Below are 25,330 nucleotides of genomic sequence, written 5' to 3'. Positions count from 1 at the left end.
TAATAACAGCAGGGAGTGTTGCCCCAAATAGGAAAGACTTCATGAAAATTGTATTCACTGTACCACTGGTATAAATGAGCTGAAAAAAAGGAAGGTAACAAAGGATATTTCATTTGTCTGTAAAGAATAACCAAACTTATTTGTTTTCTGCAAAGTCTGGACAAAGTCAGCTGGTTATCAATGACTCTACTGAGAAAAGTTCCTTGGTCTTTGTCAGTGACATGGCTTGGCAGGGGGTGCAGGAGGGGTTGTAGCACCCAGTGCGGGGAGGAACTGCAGCTTTGTTGTTTCTATCAGGTTTATGGGTGCAGCTATATTTTTATTATTCCAGCTCCTGTTCCTTTCTCGAGTGTTGTGGTTGGAGCTCTTTCAGTTCATAAGCCTGTAACACCTTACTCATATCAGCTTCCTGTCCTTGCTAGACAATCTCTGCTGCTTGTTAATAAAATAATGAATGCCACTTCAGTGAGTAGGTACTGAAGATAGGGATCATAAAGAGAAAGGAACTCAAAGAGGATAGGAGCTGTTTCAACAAAAAGTCATCTTGGACACTGTTAGGAATGAACTGGAGTCCAGAACTGGTCTATCTTTATTCATTCAATTTCATTAATAACTAAAGCATAAATATGAGGACTGTGTTGATGTTAGAGAGTTGGGAGGACTTACCTATCCAGATGGTGTTACCTAGAAAGGAGTGGATGAACCTGAAAACTGAAGAGATTGAAATCTGATATAAAGTATAAAGGTATAAAGTATTTCCTTGCTGCAAGGAACTTACTACTCAAAGGAAGGGACAGTGGTATATGATGAAGGTGAATTTGCCTGTGAAGCATGGACATTCTGGGAATGATGTGATTGGCAATAATGAGAAGCAGAGTTGTTCTGAAGGCCTCATCAAGTCTTTTCCCTACCCACACTTCTAAATATATTTCTCATGTGAACAGCTCATGAAGTTAACTTTTGCCCTAAAGGGGAAAATCCACAAAGTATTCCAGCAGTCTTTTTGGGAGTAAGCAGAGCATCCAAAACCTCATTACATTCAGAACTTGAGTATTTGTAGCTGTCTGTTTGGAGTGACTGCAATAGATTTGGTTCTCTGGTTTTACTGCTGTAAGGCCTGTTCAAGCTTTCCAGCTTTCCAGCTTCAGTGGGGTATTTCACACACATATCATATTTCATCTGTGGAAGAGTTGATGCTTGGTGCCATACAGACAAATTAAGATCTCTGAAATCATTTCCTTTTTCTCTTTGCAACATGCTATTATTCTTAATGAGGCCGAGTGCTGGCAGGTTATGTCCAGCTTTGGTATGGTAATCAGAGACCAGCACTTTAATCCTTTTACTGCCCCAGAGATAATTTTTTTATGAGTTCTCAACTTGATCCTGAGTTCAGTGTACATGGATTTACTCCAAGAGCTCCACGTTCTAATTGGGGCTCTTCTTGGCCAGCCTGGCCATCCAAGAGCAGTACAGCTCGTCCAGTTTTGTTCTGTTGTCCTGTTGATGTGGATGAGCTGTACCATGTGTATCTGTGAATAATTTATGGATCGTTACGGATTTTTGTGTTCTGGATGCAAGTTTGTGCTGCTGGCTGCAGCCATTCAGTTGTTAGTAATGGCCCTTCTCCCCCATGTCTCTTTTCAGGCTGGTCCGTGAGGTTACGGGCGTGAATGTCAACATGAGGGTCGGAATCCACAGTGGGAGAGTTCACTGCGGGGTCCTGGGCCTCAGGAAGTGGCAGTTTGATGTGTGGTCCAACGATGTCACATTAGCCAACCACATGGAAGCAGGGGGCAAAGCTGGGTAAGTTGCTTCATCCAAGTTGTTTTGTTTATCCATTAAACTCCCACACTGAATGTGTAAGAGTAGTGGCATGGCTAAATCAATTGGGGTTTTTGCTTGTTTGGTCCAGTACATGGAACCCATCCCTGACAGGACCTGGCTTTTTAGGTGATCACTTTTCAGAGTCTACAAAACTTGCTTGTGTTTTGTCTCATTCAAGGCGCATCCACATAACAAAAGCAACCCTGAACTATCTCAATGGAGACTACGAGGTGGAGCTGGGCTTCGGAGGGGAGCGCAATGCTTATCTGAAAGAGCACAGCATTGAGACCTTCCTGATTGTGCGGTGCAGCCAGAAAAGGGTAAGACCAAACAAACTAATGCAGGCTTAGGTACCTTACATAACTTGATGTCTCTGACACACCAAAGTAGAGCCTTTATAGATGAGACAGTTGACATTCAGTGGCAAAAATTCCTGTTTCTCTCTCCTCTTCCTGAACTTTTATGTGCGTAGAAGGGAATAGCCACCATCTACAAAGGTGTCTGCATTGAGCTCTTTCTAATTCTTTCAAAGAAATTGTCCTCGGTTGTTTTCAAAATCATGTTGAAAAATGTTGTTAATATAGATATGTATTTTGTAGAAGTACCTAAAGGCATAGATTAAAACCACAAAGATCTTTTCTCTGTTAGATTACAGAGGTGATTTTGTCTGCCTGCTCACCAGATGAATGAACATGAAGGTTAGAGCAGTTCCTATCATTGCTTTTCAGCCTCTCTTTCTGAAGATGAGAAAAACTGGTCCCCTGTAATGATCAATCATCATTGTGACAGTAAGATGAGATCATACCAACTATGACATGGGTCAGGCTGCACAAAAAAAGGCTATGAGGGCATTACTGACTTGAACTTGAATCAAGTCAAACTCAAGTGGACATCAGCCAATAAATCTTCTTTTTGTGACACTGCCAATAGCAAATTATCACTAGTTTGTATTATTTTTAAAAATGGTAGACTGAAATACTAAGAAAAGACCTTTTTTATCTAGTTGAGCATAGCCAATAATATTTCTGCTAGTAATTCTGCACTGTAGCCCCTATTTTGCTATTCACGGTGTGGGCAAGCATATACAGATTGGCTTCAATTGAAAATAATTTCATGTGTTTCTGAATCTAAAACCAGTTAAACCTTCCCACATCTATAAATGTGACTGCATGAGATTAAGTGAATTAGTGTTTGTGACATGTTGCAACAGCATGGTTGATTTGAATAACCAACACCTGTACAGAAAAACTTTGCTACCATTGCCTCATTTCCTGAGAGAATGAAAGCCTCAAATCTCCTTAATAGATATTGTGTAAAAAATTTCCAAGAAAATCCCTCATCATCTGCTAAAGAGAGAAGCTGATGTTTTGGTCTCTATCTGTTCATAAAATAAATCTCATTAACAATTGTCAATCTTCAAAAGAGGATTAGAACTTGCAGTGCAAGATTATTGTTCCTGAGCATCACTGCCTGTCAATGAGCCAGCTGATGTTTTAGGTATCTAAGTCACTTCCTCTTTGCTGGGCAGATTTAAGAATATAAGCCAAAATACCCTTGTGGTCAGATCCCATCTCCTGGAGTGGACAGCCTATACTGTCTCTTAAATCATGCAGTGACCTGTCTGCATGTTCTTATGGAGAAGCAAAAGTTTCTCTGGAGAGAAGATGAAGACATAAATCAGGATTCTGCTGCTTGCAAGTGTAGACAAAAAACCTCAGAAACAGACATTTCAGAGTGCTTGGCACCTGACTTCATTTCTGAACACAGGATGTATTTTGAGTAGGAGATTGGACAGAGACTCATAAGAGATGTGGATTCCATTCCAGATTAAGTGGGAGGAACATCTATCTAATATTTTTGTTTCAGGAACTGAAAATAGCTTCTTCTTTGATTTTTTTTTTTTTATTATTTTTCCTTTTTAAAAATGCTATTAACTGGAATATAGTCAGTGCAGTTTTAGGAGTGGAAAAAGCTAAATTCTTCTCTCTCAGTCTTTAATAATATTGCTAGACCTGAAAATGTAGTCCATGTTTTCTGTCTGATATGCAGAAGAATTGCTTTCTATTAAAAGGGAACTAAATGCAAAGTTTTAAAATCCAGTCTTTTTGGATTTTTTCTCCTCATCTTTACCTCCAGATCTGCTTTCACCTTTCTGTTTGCCCTGTCCTGTGATTCTGTTGCCCTCATGGGTGCTCATGGGTGAGCACTTGCCTGAGAAACATACAGAAAGATGAAATTAGCAGGTTCTGCCATAAGGGTCTGTTGAATCTTTTGCTGTGGTTTGTTTGCTCCCATTAGTGCTAACACTGGGCTGCTCTAAAAGCTGGGTTGCTCTGGTTGTCTGCTGCCTGTCAGCAATTGTATCCCCTCTCCCTCTCCTTTTTCTCCTGAGACAGACTCTTTTAATGTTTTCACACAACAAAGAAGAGACAAGCTCTCATATTTTCTTGCTCCTCAAAGGAAACCTTTACTTTTTGCAAAGTTGGATTATCTCAGTGTCTTCTGTTTATTCTGTGATGAACTAATGTGATTCCTGATACTGAAATGAAGTTTCTGTCTGTGATCTCTAAAGGAATGATGCATTTTGTACACTTAAGTGTCTCAAGTTCCATTTCTACCATATTAGTCCTCAAATGTTGGGTGCTAATACTCCTTTTCTTTGTGTCTATCAAATACACCTCTGCTTCTCTTGTTAGCCAAATCCGTCATTGCTTACTTGCTGCCAGGTGAGATAAGAAAAAAATTCAACCAAATCTGCCCTGAGAGTAGTAACATAGTAACTCTGCTAGTAACTTTCATCCAGACTAATACTTCCGTATTCAACACCGTCTCTTGCATTAGAGACATTTGCACTAGAAACAAGCTCTTTTCCCAGCTTCATATTCCCCATCTGTTTTAGCCCTTACTCTCCAACACAGCACTCTGTCAAAGGCTCTATGGAAGAAGCAAAGCCAGTGAGAGCTACTGCATTTTTTCTCTTTAGAAAAACTTGGATTCAAAGCTGTTAATCCAAACCTAGCATCTTCTGCTCTACAAGTTCTGTGTCGTGATCACTGACTAAATAGTTATTAAAAATATCTGTTACCAGAACTGACATGTAATTTGGCAATTTTCCACAGATCTGGAATGGAGGTTGTCTTTCTGACTTCAGCACATCACACTTCAAGTTTTGCTTCCAGACATGGTTTTGTGGGACTTGGCAGTGCTGTATTTAATGATCTTAAATACATCCTAAATGATTCTATAATTCAATGTTTTCCATTTATAAACTTATGCTTATGAGACTTCTTCCCTTTTGACTCTACTGTAGCAGTAGTGATTACCTGGAAAAAAACAATCTGCTCTTTGTTCTACAGTAATGAAGAATTGTAAGTTTCTATTATCCTCACATAGTATAGGGTGATTTACACAGGGTAACTTCGATTCTTATCCAATTAATTTTCACAATCATTTGGATGTGTGTTTCTAATGGACTTAAAACATTAGCATGGTAGAAATACAGGAATTCTCCAAGGAGATCTTTGCCTTTCTTCCTTACTGGCTCCATTCTTTACCCAAAAGTCTGTATTTCCAGATAAACAGCAATTTATCAGCTAGAATTACTAAAACTGTTGCCCACATTTTAGTGATTCCCAAACTTAGCCCCTAGGCATTGCAATGGCCTGCAGAACAATGTATTTACCCTTCTACAGAGTGGTTTTGTTTTATCCATGTATTTTAGCTTACCCTGCAGACTGTAGCATTCCTATCACATATCTCTGGTCCTCCACCTTCACAACTTTTATATCTGCCCTTCTGAATCTTATTCAAAACATTTGTCCCAGTCATTATTGCTATCTCATCACTTCTCTGATATTCTTACAATATTCCATTTACTTATTCCCAGTTCTTGTGCTGCCCAAGTTTCTGTTGTCTGTACAGGAGCGTGTCACTCAGTGGTTGTTGCTCGCTTTCTGCTCTTCTCTGAGATCAGGTGCTGCACTAATTTGCAGAACCATCACAACTACTCTTCCCAGCACTTCAAAGCTTTAGTCTGAGAAGAGTGGAAAAGTGTGTGTTTGGAGGAGTGGGAAACAGACCTTAAGGGGAATAAGATTTTAACAGCACATAGTTTTACAGCTAGTTTTATCATCCTCAACATTGTCAGAAATCTAGGGGAATGCTTTGCTTTGGACACGAGTAGAAACAAAATGTGCCTGCAAACAGATGAGCAATACTGCTGACCAAACACACTGTGCTGAGTGCACAAAGTCTGCAAAGGGAAAAAATGTTTATTTTTTCTAATCTCTTTCAATGGATTACACTTGGGTGTTTCTTTTAACAATAGCAGGTACACACCAGTTTCAGAAAGGATTGTTGATGGTGGCCTTAAAACAGCTCAACAAAACTTTGGCTGTAACTCCTAGAAAAACAATTCTCATTCTTTTCTAAATAGCACCCTGGAATTCCGTCCAGCTGAAGAAACAAAATGGTCCTTTAAATGTTGAGCATGTGACTCTCCTAAAACACAATCAATCTAATGTGATGATTCCTCAATTTAACACATTTAATCAGACCTCAGCAGGGTTCCACTTATGTAGATTTATGAAGGCAGTGGTTTGGAGCATGTAACACTACCAGAAACATCATGCACATGTCAGAAGGACTTCAAGAAAATTTAAAGAATAATATGTAGCTAAATCTGATCGGGTTGATCCATAATCAGATTTCACTGTTGCACTGATAGTGATCAGTATGTTGGAAAATCCTACCAAACACACACTAAAGAAGTAACAGGCATTCTTGATTCAGTTGGTAAGTACAAGAAAACCCCAGCTCTTTCTGCAGTTCTGCTGTAGCATTACTGTAGCTCAGTGTGTGGGAACTGGTGGTGTGGTGAGAACACAATAAAACCCCTGGGAATCAGATTTACAGTCTGTTTGTGAGTCCAGATTTGAAAAGTTCCCACAACAGCTTTCTGGAGTTTAGCCACCTAAAATCTGAAAAACTCATTGCTGTCAGAAATTTTGCACCTTCTTCTCTTGTTGGTAGTGCCTGTAATGAGTAGGATTGAAAGGTATCACCATTTCTCTTTCTTTATTCTTCTTTTTCAGTCTTGTTATGCCTTAGTCAGCCTTGTGTGCAGGTTGTCCTTATGCTGTCACTTAGCCAGGAAGAAACAGAGAAGGCATCCTCAAATTTCCACAGAGGAGCCGTGACCCATCTAATGCTTCATTTTTAGAGTTTGTTATTTTCATCACCCACTGAACAAGTGATTTTGCAGAAAATAAATTATCTCAAGTTTTTAAAACAACAGGTTTTTATTTTTTCTTTAGTAAGTGTTGATGTTAGCAGCAAAGTCCTATTATTCAAGATTATATAGTAGCACATTATGTAATGTGGAAAAGCAGAAGTGCACTGTGCTTGTGTTTTAATCTGATTGGAAATATTGCTGAAACATCGTCCACAATCCAGTGGAAACTTCCTACAAGAGGTAGGGGGGAAATAATGCCAGAGTTCGTGAAGCCATGGAAAATTTATGGTGCCTTGTCGGAGCCTTCCCCAGATTGGGGTGACTCTGGATGGTGGTAAAGTTTCTCTTCTAACCCGTGCCTTCAAAGAAAGACTCAGCAGTTTTCAGTCGTCTGGTCTCAAGGCAGTTTATTGCATGTTATCTTAAGGCACACAGACTCTCTGACATTGTCCTTGACTCTGTCTGTCCCCGTCTCTGGCTGTCTCCTCTCTCCCCCCCCCGAGGGGCTGGTGCTATCTTTTATATCACATATTACGTATTAGGTGTTTATAGTTTTTCTCTAATACCTACTACTTATGTTGAACAGTGACTTTCTACTTTAAACTAATCTGTGAGTGCTAACATCACCAAGAACATGGAGAATAGGAAGAAGAAAGAAGGAGGACAGGGCACGCCCAAATCTCTCCATCTTAGAACTTCTGACCCCCATGTACAAACTTTAGACCCCCCTGTATAAGGCCTAAAACCCCCCTGTACAGCACTAAAAAATTCTACCATTCACCTTGTGACTACTTCTATTATAATATCTAAACTTTTGTGATTTCTTGTTCTTCTTGCAAAGTTGGTAAATTGTTCCATGGGTCAAGCTCAAGACCACAGGGGTCCCTAGCCACCTACCAAGGTCTCAGAGGCCTCTGCCCTGAGCCCAGAACATCCAAGAGTGTCTAAAAGACACCTTAAGTTCCAACAGTGCCTGACCTCATGGTTAGAAACAATCTCAGAACTGCATGTTTACCCATTTTCCTGTTCTTACCTCAATCCAGATGTGCCATAAATATGTATGAGGTCATTAATTTCCTTGAAATTCATCAAGCAGTGCTTTAGACTCACTAGCACTTGCAGCAGGTGTGAGGATCACTCATGGGCTGAGAGGGGTAGTATGTCTTCATGGACTTTGGCGTTAAAGCTTCTCTCAAATTCTAACCAAATTTACTAACTCATGGGGCAAAAACCTGCTGTATATCACTTTTATCATCTGTTGATGTAAAGGCATTTGTAAAGTAACCAAATAGATTTGTTTTTATGGGTCCTCAGCCTAGTTTCAACATCTGGGGTTTTTTATTCCATTTGGTTGAAAACCCTCCCCGTAGTTGGAATAAAATGTATTGACAGTGTCACTTCTGTTATTGAAAACAATATCTATTTGCTTGGAGATAATGAAACTGTCTTTCCTACCAGTTTTCTGGCATCACATCATAAAAGAAAGAAGCATAACTATGAAAAATATTGCATAACTGAAAAAAGCCACAAAAAAGTATTACAAATGATGGCAAAGAGTATAAAGAGCAGCTAGTCTTAAAAAACAAAACCTCAAACCAATTCAAATCTGGACATCAAGATTTCATCACATTAATGTATTTTTAGAAACATTTAAAAGATGTCTCTCCTGGAGGTTATCCAGTGGCTCTGTCATGGTTGCTCATGTGAAACTCAGCTGGTGCCAAGTGCTGGAATTTTCAGGCTTTGCAGATGAACCAGTGGTGGGTTCAATGCGGGGAAGAGGCGATGTGGGAGGCACTTGCTGTCCTGGGGGCATCCAGGGGGGAGCACCTATGGCTCTCCCGACGGTCATCCTGCTCCCACAGGGCTTCCTCGTGAACCTGCACTTGTCATCCTGGCTGGGTGAAGGTCTTTGCTGGCACCCTGGAGCTGCAGGACCACTGCTGCTCGCTGTCACGGGGCCAGTTGGCAGTGGGGCACAGGGCTCCTGTCACAGGTGGCCCCATGTCCCCAGCCCGTGACCATGAAGCTGCAGCCCCACGTGCTCAGCAATGTTTGGTGCCCGTGTGGTGAGCTGTGGTCTGGAGGGAAATGTTGTCATTGTAGCTGTCTCTTCCTTGCAAGGAGAGAGGAGATGATTTCCCATGCTTGTCAATCAGGCAGCTTTCTCCAGCACTGAATTTCAGCAAGCCTTTTTAAATTTCTTTTTAAAAACCCTAATTTAAGGCAGCATAGCACTTGACATTTAACTCTGTGGTTACCATGGAGATAACACCAGGTATTTTGCAAACTCCTGAGAGGTACAAGTTACACTGAATAGTGGGGAATCAAAATAAATAGATATGGAATGCAGACTCCAGGCAAGAAAAGCAGCAGACCTACTTGTATTGTCAAATAACACTTGAACCAAAATTCTACAGTTGAAAGCAATGGAGGCTTTCTTTTTAAATCACTCATTTGTCTGGAAATCCAAAATTAGCTGTTAAGTATGTTTTCTTCTCTAATGTCATTGAAGCAGCAATTCTCTTTAAAAAGTTTAATCTCTCAAGTAATAAACAACAATCCATACTTTCTGCATTTTCAGTCTCTCCAGAGTTTTTTTTTTTAAGCAAGTAGTTGCCACTGCTCTGCCTTCTGAGTCAGTACAGGTAAATCACACAATCCTCCCTGAGCCAGTCGGCAGTGCAACCCTTGCTAGAGGGACTCCTGTCCACAGAACACATTCCATGTGGAAACCTGCCTGTCCTTTCAGCTAGGGACTATATTCAAAATAAGGAACTAATCTGCCTGTTGTTGAGCCTAGTTACATGTTGCACTTCTGTGCTCTTGAAACTGGCACTGAGCTGGAATGAAGCCTGTCTGACAGATCCTGTGCTAACCTCACAGTAAGCTCCCATTGCAGCCAAGAGGCAAAGCCTTGATAACAAAATCAAAGACTTTGTCCAAACTTCAGGAGAATTAGTGTCAATGTCAAATTGGAAGGTAGCATTAGAGTTGGGAAGACCATTTTATCACACTCTGCAATTGCATTACCCTTAATGTGAACACAGTTGTTTGCAAGAATTACGTGTTTTCCTTAGCACGTCTGGGAATATGCTTTTGCAAGTATGGAAAATTATTTGCTTGTGCCTATGGAGAAAGGTGTCCTGTACTCCCATAGCTTCAAGGAGCTTCAAGGCTCCTGTTCTTCAACCAAATCACTCTGTCTGTCCTTTCTCTTATGATGGAACCATTCTTTTGCTTTTTGAGGACCCTCTGGGTAGTATCTCAGCTTGGAGCTGCAGTTTTCTATCTGAAATTATTCAGTTTGCTAATAAAGGAAATAGATGTCTCAATTTTTAAATGTTTCCCATGTTTACACAGGTTATGGTGTTTGCTCAGAACAAGTAAAGGATTAAAATTATGGGCACCACTTAAAGTGTTCTAAAAATAAGAGAAAGAGACTGGGACTGCTTCTGATCAGTGACTGCTTCATAGAGTTCAAGGTGCAAAGCCAGCTTTTGGAGTGAGAAGTGAGAGATGCTTGGAGAATGACTGCTGTGTCAATGTTTGAAAATTTATTATGCATTTCTCTCTGGTTTGTATTCCAGAAAGACGAGAAAGCCACGATAGCCAAGATGAACCGCCAACGTGCCAATTCCATCAGCCATAACCCGCCACACTGGGGCGTTGACCGGCCCTTCTACAACCACCTCGGAGGCCACCAGGTCTCCAAGGAGATGAAGAGAATGGTAATGCCTTGCTTTATGGACATTAATTTATTTTCTTCTTAATACGGTGTGATACATCCCTCCTGCTTTGTCTGAAGGTTTTTACAGCCCCCGAGGGCATTTTCCAAATGGGGGTGGAAAATTTGACTTTGACTCCAGAAATAACAATAATCGGTACATCTGGAGGTGAGTGATTGTGAGATGAGGCACAAGGTTATTTGAGAGAGGAATGGAGGCTGAATGGCACAAAGAAAGCTCTTTTGTCTGACTTTTCCCACATTCTGAACACTCATCCAGGCTGTGTGAGAAGACGTGATTATGTGCAAAAACTGCTCCATAACCCATGCATTCAAGAGGCATCTGACACAAATTTCCATTAGCTCAGTACCTGCAGAGGTTTCTGGCTTGCATTGTCACAGGCAGGTGCTGTTCTCCTCTCTGTGTGCTCGTGGGGCCCCAGGGATGTCACTGCCATGTTTAATCCTGGAGAATACATCCTCGAGTACATGAATTAATTGGCCTAAGGTAGCAGGCATCTTCATTTCTTTTTTGTACCTTTCACAGTCTTTCTAAATTAAAATGAACAAGAGCTAATTACCAATTCAATTGCACTGAGAGGACTTTTATGGCTCATTTTACATAAAAGGTGTAGATGATATCTTTGTTTTCTGCAATAAAGATTAAGAAAATAGTTTATATTATAGTGGCTGTTTTTAATAATAATAGAAATACTTAGCACCTCTATAATTGCATGCATAATCAGATTGTTCTGTAACCTTATTTATGCTGTTTTGACCCTTCACACACAGTCAAAAGTGTCTATTTGTTACTCACTTTGTTGTCTATAGCCAAAGTTCTGCTCCAGGTCACCAAAGCCTTTAAGTATTTAAAAAAATTTATGAACATGAGATTCAATCCCACAGTTTAAAAATTTGGGCATAGCTATAAGAAACTGCATACAGTATCTTTTAAAGGGGAATGCTGGCACATTTATTAATAGTTGGTGCTAATATTATTCAATCTTAATATTATTTTACAGTGCTAAACCAAATCTCTTCATAATAGTAATGTTTCTTTCATTTCTCAGATCTCCAAATGAGGGCTTCTGACATGAGCATACAGATCAGTGGAACTATGCATTTTTTATGTGGGCTTTTCAATAGGGTGTGCTCAATAGGCATGACATTATTAGAAGAGACTAATCACACTAGCACATAATTATAATTATAAGTTTCTTTGAATAGCTTTTAAGGGGTTCTTGAAGCCTCCTGTTCAGAAACAAGGTGTATGCATGCCAAATGGTATTATGCTTCTTGGTGTTAATTACAGTTTGCCGTGTCTAGCTGGTTGTTCAGTTGGAAAAACATAATTATTTATTGAAATACCAAGCTGAGTCCTAAAAACTTCACTGCCCCTCACTTGTAGGAGGACTTACTTTTTTTTTCCTTATCTTGAGCCTTTCCCTGTAATGCTATTTACCTTCTTGAAAATTCAGCAGCTCAGAAAGTCTCTTTTACTCAATCTGCCTTTTGTATTAACTCTCTTTTGAGAAGCTGATGTTGTATGCATCAGGCTGTCTCTTGAAAACCCACTGAAACCTGATTCACAAGTATTATTTTCAGCTAGACTTTTTGTTGTTCTTATGGGCTGTTTTTTTATAAAATCTGTTATTTACAGATTTACAGACCTGTTATGTTTGAGAGGCATTAGTGAAAATGCAAACATGCTCCCCATGGCCTCCCATTTTAATAGCTGCTGGATGGACATTTTAATGATTAAAACACAGGACCAATTTCTCCATCTCCTGTCTCAAGTCTGTTAACTTCTAATTTAAATATGCATTTTTTTTTTGTACCACCCAGCTTTGCACAGTGCTTTGTAATCTGTAACACTGTCTTACATGTAGGCTGTGTGTGCTTTTAATGCATGCAGAGTGCGCGCTGGCTGCAAAATGCCTGCTTGGAAATAGAAAATGCAGAGAGGCAGAAGGGGAGCAGAACTACAGAGGCTTTTATCAGTGCTCCTCTGGGATGACATATCATTGATCTTGGTAAGCAGCACCAGCTCTCAAACCTCCTGAAAAAGTGCTCTTTGTTCCACATCACCCGCCTTTCCCCAGACCTTTTGAATGTTGTTGTACATAGTCTTTCTTCTTGGAAGCTGTGAACATGGGAGGTTGGATTAGTCAAAGTATTATGCCAAAGGTGGGCAATGCAACATTGCCTTTCTGTTCAAGACCTGGAGCTCCTTAGCTCTGTCATTGCAAGGTAATTGTGAGATAGTCCTCAGGCAGGAGCCAGGTAATATTGCAGTGATGTGCAGTTCCATTATATTAATGTGTAGATATGAATACATTTGTGTGTAGGAAATAAAACAGAGGGTTATGAAGGGCCCTGGGTTTTGTCACAAATGTAAAACATTTTGCATTTTAAAGACAACCATATTTTCGGAAAAAAAAAATAGACACAGTTTTTTTTGTGGCTCTACTTACAATTCCCTGAAAGAGAATATTGAAGTTCCCTGAATTGCATTTTTGGGAAGACACTGTTATATTTAATAGAAAACAGAATTATTTTGGCCATTTTTCTTTCCAGTGAATGCTGGCTCTGGTAGCTGTCTCTATTCTTAGGATATATTAGCAGTAGTCTGAGAGGAGATGCATTAGCATCAAATGTAGCCCTCCATTCCTTTTTTCCTCCTCCTCCTCCTCCTCTTTTGTCGCATCATTTCAATGTGCTGCCATGTCTGGGCACATCAGCAGTGCAGCTGGTGGGGTTTATATGGAATGGCAGCGTGGGCAGTGCATGGGGAGGCCTTTGGTCCCTGCTTCTCTCCATGTTGTGGCTTGGACCTTAACCTGCACCAGGTCCAGCAGATTTTCCACAGTTGAAGTTTTTCCCTTGTGCACACAGGAGTTTTTTCAAACACTTGCACATATGAATAAGATAAATTATCCTACATGTGTTCATGTGGTGGTAATCTAAAATGTCCTGGAAAAGAGGAGACACTTTCCAACTCCTGCCCTGGCCAACTGGGGCCTGAATCAAGGGGTTGCAACTGTGTCAGCTCATCCCATCCAGCACTTTCCTTGTGCACTGGTCTTCTCTCCAGACCATCACAAATCCTTCTTTTTCCCTTCCCATTGCTTAGCAGTGGCCTTCCTTGGCCTGCAGAGCCTCCAGGGAGGCAGCAGCCCAGAGCCATCAATGTTGCACGCTGCTGATGCTGACCTCCATTAGCTGGTGAGGAGCCACAGCCCTGAACAGAGTGGTAAATGTGCAGAGGAAGGTCAGACCCAAATGCCCTGGGAGAGCCAAGAGCCCTGCCCTGAGCTGGCAGCCTCTGCTGGAGCCCTGCTCCTGGGAGCCCATGGTGCTGCAGCGGGGCACAAGGCAGCTCGAGGGCTGCCCCACGGGCAGGGGAACCTGCACAGGATCAGCTTGTGGCTGTACACAGAGCAGGAACAGAGCCACAGTCTGGCAGAACAGCAGGGCTGCTTTCTGTTTTTATTGCTTTTTACAGCTTGTCTTCTCCTTTCCTAAACACAAGCAATCAGTCCAGCACCAGTGACTGTATCTCTCTGGAAATGGAGACTTTTGTGCTGCTCATTCCCCCAAGTCTCCATGCACCAGCCTTGTCCTCCCCACTGTCTCTCTAGTCCAGTTTGTAATTACAAGAGGGTCAAAAATAAGTGGACTTAAAAGCATTTGAGAGTACAGGTATATTTATAGATATAACAATATTTATACACCACTGAGAAATACTTTGCTTTTCCCAGTATATATTTCAGAGTGCTTTTATAAATATTGATGAATTTTAGACTTCTGGAAATAATACTCATGTCTCAGTTTTCATCAGCAAAACAAAATTGCTATTAAAGAAAAACCAATTTGGGGATTGTAGTTGACTGTAAACTGAAAGAGGTTTGTTGTAAACAGCAATAAAAAGAGAAATGTTGATACTTTCCAAAATTACAGGGCTGTTCTAGATGACAAATTATTTTCTTGCATCTTTTACTCTGCTCAACATTATTAAGTTTGTATCCAGAAAAGCACATCCAGTTTGGGATTACAATAATTTAGGAGATGTGGATGAATTAGAGATAATCTAGTGGACAAAATTACAAATTAGCACAATTTCAACAGTGTGTCCTCTGAAAGTGTAGAAATATTGTGTTTGCTCTAACCTATAAGGGAGAAGACTGATTAGAAATAAAAGTCTTCAAATACAGAAACGGTTTAAGGACAAAAAAAAATGATAAATCATTCTCCATGACTGTAAAGAGCAGGTTTAAAAATAATAGTACTAATTTGCTGAAAGGAAGGTCTAAGTTAAGAAAAAAAACCTAGATGCAAGGAACAGGCTGTATAAGAAGCTTGTGAAATCCCTGATTTTCCTGAAAAAATTCTAATTATTTTATTCAGGGCTTTTAAGTCTGGAGTGGCTTCACCAAATCCTTTGCAAATATTGAAAAAAATAAGGTTAAAAAGAATCTATTAGGAGAATGTATAGGGAATAAATAATATATGAATAATATGAGACACATGTAAAGATTTTAGAAAGTTTCTGATCTAGGCTGCATGGAGCTTCATGCCATCGATCTCACCCCTTTGTACAGGAGCCAGCTATGCCCCCAACATTGCTGACAGATTGTCTAGCCCTTGTTTAAAGACCTGAAAGGATGGAAAGTCTTGCTGGGCATTCTCTTCAACAGTTTTATGATTTTTCTTGATGTTTTACTTCACATGTCCTCACTTCAGTTTGAAACCATGGTGCTGCATGAGCTATTCACAGTAGATAGAACAGATAGACAGTTTAATTTTCTCTCCTTTACAATTCTCTTCTCTGTGGTTGAAGACGATTACCATGTCTCTGCACAGCTCTGATTCCCTCATCAAGTTTGTTCCCCAGTTGGTGCTTTCCAGCCTTGTGGTTGTTCTTGGCATTTCATTGGTGAGAGGGAGCGCCCTCGCTGAACCCAGCACTCATCCTGAGGTTTTATTAATCAGGGAATCACAGAATGGCCTGGGTTGAAAGGGACATAAAAAATCATCCCATTCCAACCCCCTGGTTGTAGAAAGGGACACCTTTCCCTAGACAACTTTCTCAGAGCTCCATCCAGATTGGCCTTAAACAATTCCAGGGAAGGGGCATCCAAAACTTTTCATGTTAGACATTAAATCACAAAATGTCCCTTCAATTCCCTGTACAACAGTACCATGTTGACATTCTCACATCAGGAGTGCTGCCTAGAATATGTTGGACTTTTTTGAGGTCTTATAACCAGACTTGACACAGCCGGATTCTGTCTGGCTTCCAAAAAAAAAAAAAAAAAAGAAAGAAAAAAAGGCATTAATTGTGTCATGAGTTCTAATCATCTGTGGGAAGTCCTGCTGTTGGATCTTAAGGCTGCCACACAGCCATCCTCCTTGTTTTACATTGGCTGCTATGACAGCTTAGCTTGTTTCACTGGTGCATGCTTTGGGGAAGGTTTGCTTCAGAAGCAGGTACCTCTAAGTTACAATCAAATATGAGCAGAGTGGCTAATGGGATTACTGAGTGCCATGTAGATATCTGGCAGATTTCCTTTCATTTTGCAGCTGCTGAAAATGTTTAACATTAGGAAGTTTAGGAACAGAAAGAGGAAGCCCTGAAGATTGCAATGCTGGTTTCAGTCTGATCATGCTTCTGTCATGAGTCTGAGTACAGCTAATGAACCATTTAATTTGCAGTGAAATTGTGTATGAAGTTGATGTTAGTTACAAAGTAAAAAACTGACATAAAATCAAGTAGAGATTATATATGTGTAGGAAATATTACTGCATGCAGATGTTAAAGATGTGAGACAAGATTATAAAAATGGATCCATGATATGGCTGGCATGATAAAGAAAACAAGCTCTTTCAGGTAGGTGCTGCCTGATTCTTTGTGGTGCTGCTCAGAGCTCTGCACATCCTTCTACATGATATTTGATTGCTTGGTGTTTATTTTCTAATGAAACAACACTCATCTACCAGCAGGGTCATTCAATGATAAAATAATTCTTTGTCCTGTTCCCCTTGTTCTAAATCAAACAGTTCTTTACATTTTGCATTGTAAATATAGCTCATTTCCTCTCTTTATGTCTCCAAGTTGCCCTTACAATAGATCTTGGTACTTGGAAATCAAAACTGAGGTACAGGTGCCTCAGTGGAACAGATGCCATAGCTGGTTCTGTGCCAATTCTACCTCTTAAATATCAGAAACAATTAAAATTGAAAATAAAAGCTCCATAGGACAAATTTTCCTCAGTCAGCTCTGTCAAAGAGAATTGGATTTAAGAAGTCCATGAATTAGGCACTGAGGGTTCACCCTCCTTCGAAAGGTTTCATTTAACTGCAGGTCATCATTATCCTCTTTTCCAGCAATCATCTGCTAAATCTGGTAATTGCAACCCTGACGTCAGCAAAGCTGGACAGGGGCCCCCAGTGGAGCAGAATTTGACCCACTATTTTTTCACTGCTATTGTAGTAATCTAACTCGTAATCAAGCAGGGAGAAACTCTCAAAATCCTTTCTGCTGTAATCTCCACATATTGCTATAGATCTGGGAGGAAATTGTTAGTCTAGTCTGGGTTTTATAGAGCCAATTTGGTTTTGATAGCTCTCAAACAGCAAGGGGAGGAATCCCATCCAGCAGTTATGCTGTGTAATTGCTTTGGTGCTCACCTGGAAGAAGGGTTTGCCTGATTCACGTGATCCATGGGATCTCATATAAATGAGTGGGAGGACAATGTACAGTGCCCAAATTGTCAGAGGCTTTACAGTGTTTTGTATCCTCATCTGCTAGCCTTTTATTCTAGTTGATCAGGAATTGCAATCATCCTTGATTACTTCTTTAAAAGAGGGATAAGAATCCCTCTTTTAAAGAACTAATCAATGCAACAGCAGATCTGCAGCTGCTATTGAGAAATCTAGACAGAGTTTGATATTTGCTTGCAAGCCGTGCACTGATAATTTTTCCACCATTCAGTGCCCTTTTCCAGAATAAATTTTACTCATATGGGAAAGGTCATTTGATTGAGACAGTACTAAAATGTGTCAGACTGGTTTTGATTTGGACTAAATTTAGCCTGCAGAAATAAATATGCAATTCCCTTTTATTCACAGAAACACTTCCTCCAATGTTCATGGAAGCATTGCACAGGTGGATTTGTGGCACTTTCCAGAATGATTTCCAAAGCTTCCTCAAGCAGGCAATAAGGCAATGCTGACATTTGCCTTAATGTCAAAAGGCTTCCGGTCAGCAGGTTTGGGTCTGGGCTTCAGAGAGGGTGAGCAGCTCTGGCCAGCACCAGTGGGCAATTTCAATTAAGGCTGGTTAGGCTTGGATCCAGTCTGTCTGCATCTGATTAGAATGCTGACAGTAGTTTCTGGAGAAGTTTGTCGTGTTTATCATTGTTTGGAGAGTAGACATGGAAGGGCAGAGATTATGGAGCCAGGAACTGATTCAGAGCATTTCTAGGACTGCTTATTTTTATGTCTGCTTTGCAAGTTTTAAAAACTGGTCACAAATGAGGCACAGAACCAGAAACCATTTCACTTGAAAATGTGACCTTTGGACTGGAGAAATTTGGATTCAGAGTTCACAGAAAACTGTGAGCAACCTGCACTTTGCAGAGGTGTGAGTTCAGAGCCAGAAGTTAATTAAAAGTGAGGTAAAGAAAGCCTATTTCAACCAAAGTAACCTCTTGTGATCCATAGATTTAAATCTGATGGCTCAGATTAATTCATGGCATTGGCCAGGTCTGGTCTGCTAGCTGAGGACTGTCTACAGAATCATTTTGAGTTGAAGAAAACAGGGTTTCATCATCTGTGACCAGTGCCATGGAATGAAAGTCTTTTTATCAAGTGAGGTGGGCTGCAGAAAAGGAGCACTTCAGCTTTCCTTTTCAGACCTCATTAGTCTGTGTTCCAGCTATAGCAGACACACTCATCATTTAATTTGTCTCATAAACTGGTTTTCTGCCAGTCTGTTGTTCTGCACTTTGATGCTTGTTAAATATCCTTCCTATCAGGCTTTATTCTTTCTGGACTCTGGAAACAGAAATTGTGTTATTTTTGGCTTGAGTGCTTTGAAGTCCTTCAGTTTTGTTTCTGCATTTACACCTGACAGCATCTATCTTCATAGCCTTGTCTTTTTGACCACAGGGACAAAGCAGAAGGGACAACAGTGCTGAAAATAGATGTGAATAATTAGTTTTGTGGTAGAGCCAAAACAGGTTTGTTTTTAACAACATCTACTCTCAGCCTGTCACTCTCCCTTTCTGTTTTCCATGGTCACTGTCTCTGGGAAGCACCTCTGCAAGTTGGCCTTAAGTCTTACAAAGCTCATTTTGTCCCTAAGTCCAAAGTTACTTCAATTTCTGCTTTAACATCATGTAAGTTCCATTTTGACTTTGTTCTTGGGATGAAAACAGGGCAAGAAAAATTAGGTTTTTTTGTCATTTTTGCTCTTAAGATTTTTGCTGGAATTGAGAATGAAGTTTTTAAGGGTAGAATTTATGCTTCCCACACAAATTGCCATTAAGAAGGTCATGAAGCTCATCAGCCCTTCTACTGCCTTATTTTTGGAGTTAAATGAAAAGTTAAAAGCATATGCAATCTATTCCACTTTTCTTTGCATATTTACGATATGTTAATAATTACAGACAATGTTCGTGAAGTTAGAATTATTATTTCTAATCGTTCTTGATTTGAAGTGTTATGGTGTAACAATCAGCTTGTCATGTCTTTGACAAACACTTTGTCATTCTATTTAAGGAATCAGTTTTAATCTTCAAAGAAAAGGGCTTAGTTAATTTAGAAGTCAAGCAGAGAGATGGCAGTCATATGAGCTTTTAGCACAATAGATATTCATAAAATATCCCCCATAAAGTAGTAAGCCTTGGGGCCAAAGGGACAGATGCAGTAATATAACAGTCCCTCTTTTCTTCCTCCTGCACATCTACTCCCACTGAGGATGTCAGTGTAGATTCTGAGTCACCTGACCTGCCATAAAACAATAAGGCTTTTCAAATAATCTCCTGTAGAAAAGACAAAAGAGCAGAGCCTTTAAAGGAGTTGATTCAGCTGAATTTGGGTTGTTCCTGAAGTCAAAGAGAGGACTGTCTTAGTCTCAGAGCAATTATTAAATGCTATTACCTTTGCTTTTGCAATCTGATGGCAGAGTAATACAGCTTCCCGAGGGAATGAGAAAAACACCAGTATCAGGGATATTTAAAATGAGACTGAATAAAATTTGCATGAGGTCCTATGTGCAGCAGTCCATTAGTACTGTGATAAGACCTATCTCATGCCTTATGATCCCTTCTAGAGAAAAGGAATTTTGGCCTGAACAAGGGCTACTTTATCATCAGGATTATGGAGCTATTCTTGAGCTCCTGCGAACTCCTATCTGCCCAGTTCTTGTAGCCATCATCACTTTTGTCATTTTCATCCTGCTGACAATTCCCAACCTTTTCTTCATAGCTCCCTAGAAAACCACTGGTATTGTTTCAGCCTGCTGGGTACAAATCCATAAGCAGTCAAGAGGGGATTCATTTTCTTAACTCCAGGAATTGGTTGTTTCTCTTCCTATCCCTTTACACCCCCTCTCCTAAATGATAGGCACCTCATAGGCATCTCATTTTTATCAGCTTTTTTTTTTTTTTTTTTTTCTGGGGAGCTCAGATTTCTGTATATGTTTGTGCAGAAATGCCAATTTTGATGTATCTCTGTGCAGCAGTACCCAAACAGGCTGAGCCCAGCCCCAGCCCAGCTGTCCAACCTCCAGTGGATGACATGAGGGGTGCTGGACAGTGCCTTTAGCCCCTTGTATTTCTCTTGAGTTTGGAAGTTTGGCTAGCAGATTATGAGTAAGAATGAAGAAAAATCCATCTAGACCCTATTCCTGCAGGCTTGGTTGTGTGTTTATCCTGTGTGTAACACAGACCATTGCAACTGATGGGAGCAGCCTTACTCTGAGCCAAGGGCTTTAACTGGAGCAAAACATCGGACTCCTGGAGATACTAAACTATTTGCCAGCTGTGTAGAGGAAAAAAAAGACCAATGTCATTAGTGCTCAAGCCTTGTGCAAGGGGAAGGAAATAATTTGAAGTGCAGATTTTTCAATGAACTGAGCATGCTCACAAGAGTGGAGGAGGTGAGTGCACATCAACCAAAACCCAGGGGGAAATTTCCCTCCCAGCCCAAAGCAGGGTGGGCAGCATGACCCTGAGCATCTGATTGCCTCCTCTGCCTGAAAGGCTTCTTGGTGAGTGATTGGAACTTGGATGCTTTAGTGGAGAGGGAGGAAAATCTCTGGTCACAGATCCTAGAGGTGTGTTTGCTCTATATCCTGGCAGAGTCTTCCAGCGCAAATAAGAAAGATATCCTGTAATAAATGACCAATTTTTAAGAAGCTGTGTTTAAGGATTTTTTTTTCCTAAAATAATCCCACAGACCTTTCTCTATAACAATTCCATCTTTGGCAATTTTGCTTGAAGAATCTTCAGTATGAAATGGGAGCGTTTGAAGTGAATCATTTAATTTGCTTAACTTAAACAGGTTCCTACAACATTTAATTTTCAGCTGATTCTCTCTAATTAAAGTTCAAGTCACTCTTAAATATTTAGCCTTGTTAAATGAAGATCCAGGAAAGAAAATGTGATCATCTTTTTCTTTTCTACTTTACTTGAAATATGTATTTTTTTGGTCTTTAGTTTTGAAGCACCAATTTAATTTGACTTACCAGCAAGAATAATTTCCAGAATTTCAAGCACAATTTAGTATTGTAAATTGAAAAGCTAGATCAATTAATTATCTTTTATTTTAGAAACTTTCCTTGTAACAGTTTTGTTGAGGGAGAGAAGTAGGGCAGAATCAAACTCCATATGTATTAAGTGTTCACCCTTATAAATGGCCTGTTAAATATTATTCCACACTTGAAATATTGGGGAATTTTTTGAGGATGTGCTTGCTGAGGTGTTCTAGTAACTTGACCTGGTCAGCCTGTGTCCTCACACTTGTGCATCTCGAAGGCAGAAGTGTGAGATCTGTGTTTAGTTTGAGGAATTCAGTGGGATGGATGGTTTCACAGGTGGTTGTGAAAATCAGACCATTTTAGGGGACTCTCCCACTGCAGTCAGTCATCCTGTTCCCAACTGGCTAAGCTTGAAAATGTGACCTTGATATCTATCTAATAAAGTACTGGCTGTTTTCTCATCCCTTCCCTCTGCTTATTTCTTGGCTGGTAGCTATTCATGTTCCGATGATTTTTTTTTTTTTTTTCAGCCTAACTGACTATGACACCAGACAAATTAGTGAGCAGTCTCCATGATTAATCAGTGAGCTTTCAGTTTTGGCACTGTGTTGTAGGATTACTTAGAGGATAAATAAATAAATCCGATATTTCTGACAACTGTAAAATAAGTAGGCAAAAGAAGAAGGAAAAACCACACAACACAAAGTTGAATGATCACTCTTTAACATGAAATCAGAAAGTACTTTTTTTTTTGGCTTGGATAACTGGACATGCTAACTTTGAATCAACATTACTACTTCCTTCTTCCCACCGAATCTGCTGGTGGTTGTGACATGGGACTGAGAGAATTCCTTGATATGGATTTCTGATGGGTTAAGTTGAAGTGGCAGTTTCTGTTTAGGAGTGTGGTTTTAGTCTGAAACAGAGTATGTAAAAATGGGACTTGCTCTCTCAGTGAATCACAGTCCTGGCTGCTGACCTGAGTGACAGACCTCACTTTTTCCCTCTGGCAAAGTTGGTGTGTTGGCTTTTCTTCTGCCATGTGGCCACATTGCTAGCTCACTTCAAGGGCAAAATCTGTTCTCATTTAGTATCTGGTCAATGTTGTTGTTTCTGATGGTTTTGGACAAGGCAGCTGTGGGAAGACTTTTGCACAAAGATGTTTGATTTTCCACAGTCAGGATGGATCTCAGTGTGCTGCCCCCAGAGCTGGTTGCTGCTGCAGGTCCAGCAGCTGGAATAGCCTCACGTGCCCTGAGCAGTTTTGACCTGAGGTCTCTGGGAGAAAAACAAAAGCAATTCTTCATATCTCCCAGCTACATTTGTTTTGTGTTTTGGAACACAGGGTACAAACTCTGTGCCTGAGTATTTGACCCTACTTGTCAAATATACAATTTTTCTTGACTACAGTTAAATTTAAGCCAAGATGTCAGAGGGCACATTTTGTTTCAGCCCATGCAAAATGGCAATTTTGATGTAATTTGGTCTGTTAGGTATGTTAATGCTAAACATAAGAACTTATGCCTCCATATAAAATTTTATCTAAGGCCTTCTAGCCATTAAAACTATGGATGAGTCATAAATACTTAATCAATTCAGGTGGTCCTGAAATAATTGTGACTATTTGGGCTATTGCAAATATTATAAGTAATTCCTGAAATCTTATTCAAGAAAACATGTTCTGTGCGTGCATGTGATGAGGGGAGGAGCAGGGAGACCCCTGGGAGAGATGAAAACCAAAATGCATCCATTGCCCTTAGCTGAGCCTTGACATTAAGAGATGCAGCCTTGCTGAATACAGAGGTTGAGTTTTGTTTCAAGTAAAATACATCCTCAGTTATAGAATCAGTACATTTTCCATTGTATCATTTGTAATGGTGGCTGCTAAAAAGAAGACACCTGAAATAAAGTGTGCCAGCAGTCAGCTGAAACATTTCCTTTATCTGCACTTCCATGAATTTATATCTGAAGGAGTGTGTTTTTCCAAAGCTGCTCTGTCTGCCTGCTGGCAGGGCTGCACAAAATATTGTTGTGGGTGGGAAAAGCTGTCCATCCACACCTAACAAATGAGTGTCCTGAAAAGTCCCCTGTGAAATGCCGTTCCCGGGATGCTTTGTATTCTCAAGGTCAGCCTGTTTGCTCACCCTTGTGCCCTTTTCCTTTCTTTCAGGGTTTCGAGGACCCCAAGGACAAGTAAGCAAATTTACTTCTGTCATACATTGTTATGTTTACACGTTTGGGATCTTTTTCTCATATTAAAAAAGGACAAAAAATGATGCCCGGAAGCCAAAAATAATGCTTGGACTCCCCAGAGGTTTGTCCTGGAGGGACAGCCGGTTGAAGGCACAGGATTGACTGATGTGCATTCAGAACAGCCACTGCCCTCAAAACATTTATTTGTTTGGTGGCTCTAACTTGCTTTTATAATTAAAATGCTTTCGCTGCACTTCCCCTTGCCCCAAATAATCTCCACTCTTTGAAAATAACCCAAGACAAAATCTTCCTCTAAAGTATATGTAAATGTTGGACATCTCCAATAGGAAAGGCTCATGTATGAATTGAAATGGCTGTATGGTTTCTGATTTTATTTTCATATATTTTATATTACTCATTATTGCATATTGCTTATTTCTACATATAAAAATCAACTCAGAAATGATAGCTTGTTTGAAAAAGTAAATTCAAAGTTTCATGCTCTAAAATACAGCCAAATTTTAGCAGTGTTTTCATTTTTTTCCTATAGAACTTTAGAGGAATGGTTAAAACAATTTAATGAGAGTGGTATTTTGAAATATTGTTGAAATATTGCCTTTGGAGGAAAAACCCAAACACATTCACTTTTTAAATTCTACAACTGGATATAACAAAAGCATTTCCTGTATTGAAGGTGTTTAGAATAATTTCACATTCTGTCCAGCTGGATGGCATTAATTATAAGCTTGCTTAGAGCAAGTTAGGCAAGAGTAGAGGAGACTGATGCTTAAAATATGTTGCTGTTGCTCTTTGTCACGTTTCTCTTGCTGCTGGTCAAGGCTGAGTAGATTTCTGTGAGCTGGGACAGGTCAATGCTTCTGTGAGCTCTAGGCATCCAACTGTGGGAAAATTCACATTATGGTGATTGAGCACTGAGAGCAGATGCCTAAAAGGAAAAAGAAAGTGATAGGTTTGGACATGGCAATATTAAGAGTCATTCTCTCCTTCCCTTGCCCTTCCCTGCAAACTGGATTTTCATAACATTTAGCTCTGTGCACCCTGGGATGTTTCTCTGGGCCCACTGTTTCCTGTTCTATCCATGGATGCTGGGAAATTCTGTTGGTGTTAGATATGCTTTGGGCAGAAAAGAGTTAACAGATTACAACAAAATAATTCATAGGAATACAGAAATTTTCAGTATCCCTCATGAAATAGTATTTTTTCTCATAGTTTCTGCAAGAAAACACAGAAATCAGCTGCCTCAATGCTGGTCCACAGCAGTCACCCAACAGCTGAGGAGCAGCATCTCCTCTGTTGCTCCAAGGACCATAATATCTGTTCTCCATCCTATAGTTTGAAAGGTTCCTTGGGCTGTTACAGCCAATAGCTGAGCTCTCTTACTCAGTGTGGTGCCAGCTTATTATACAGATTTCAGGATTTTTGCATTTCTGTTCAGTACCAAAAGAAGTTACTACTTGCCCCTGATTCTCTTTATCCAGAAATCTGTTTAACTCAGGTACAAAGATTTGGCAAAAATAAATCTCTAGCAGAGTGTGTTCATGGTGAGAATGGTTAAAATTAGATACCT

The 25,330-nt window shown here is 40.1% G+C and overlaps 1 protein-coding gene across 1 annotated transcript in view; it reads left to right on the top strand.

The window, feature by feature from the left end:
• Window positions 1-25,330, top strand: part of ADCY5 (adenylate cyclase 5) — a 206,372-nt gene that overhangs the window by 151,720 nt on the left and 29,322 nt on the right. Inside the window, exons 7-10 of the mRNA XM_053982722.1 lie at window positions 1,645-1,803; window positions 2,003-2,144; window positions 10,648-10,788; window positions 23,720-23,742. Of these exons, the coding sequence (XP_053838697.1) occupies window positions 1,645-1,803; window positions 2,003-2,144; window positions 10,648-10,788; window positions 23,720-23,742 (465 nt within the window). The remainder of the gene's footprint in view (window positions 1-1,644; window positions 1,804-2,002; window positions 2,145-10,647; window positions 10,789-23,719; window positions 23,743-25,330) is intronic.

The sequence above is a fragment of the Vidua macroura genome, chromosome 7, assembly GCF_024509145.1.
Source record: "Vidua macroura isolate BioBank_ID:100142 chromosome 7, ASM2450914v1, whole genome shotgun sequence".
Taxonomy (NCBI): Eukaryota; Metazoa; Chordata; class Aves; order Passeriformes; family Viduidae; genus Vidua; species Vidua macroura.
The sequence above is the reverse complement of the archived record's forward strand: the minus strand, read 5'-3'. Positions and strand labels throughout refer to the sequence as shown.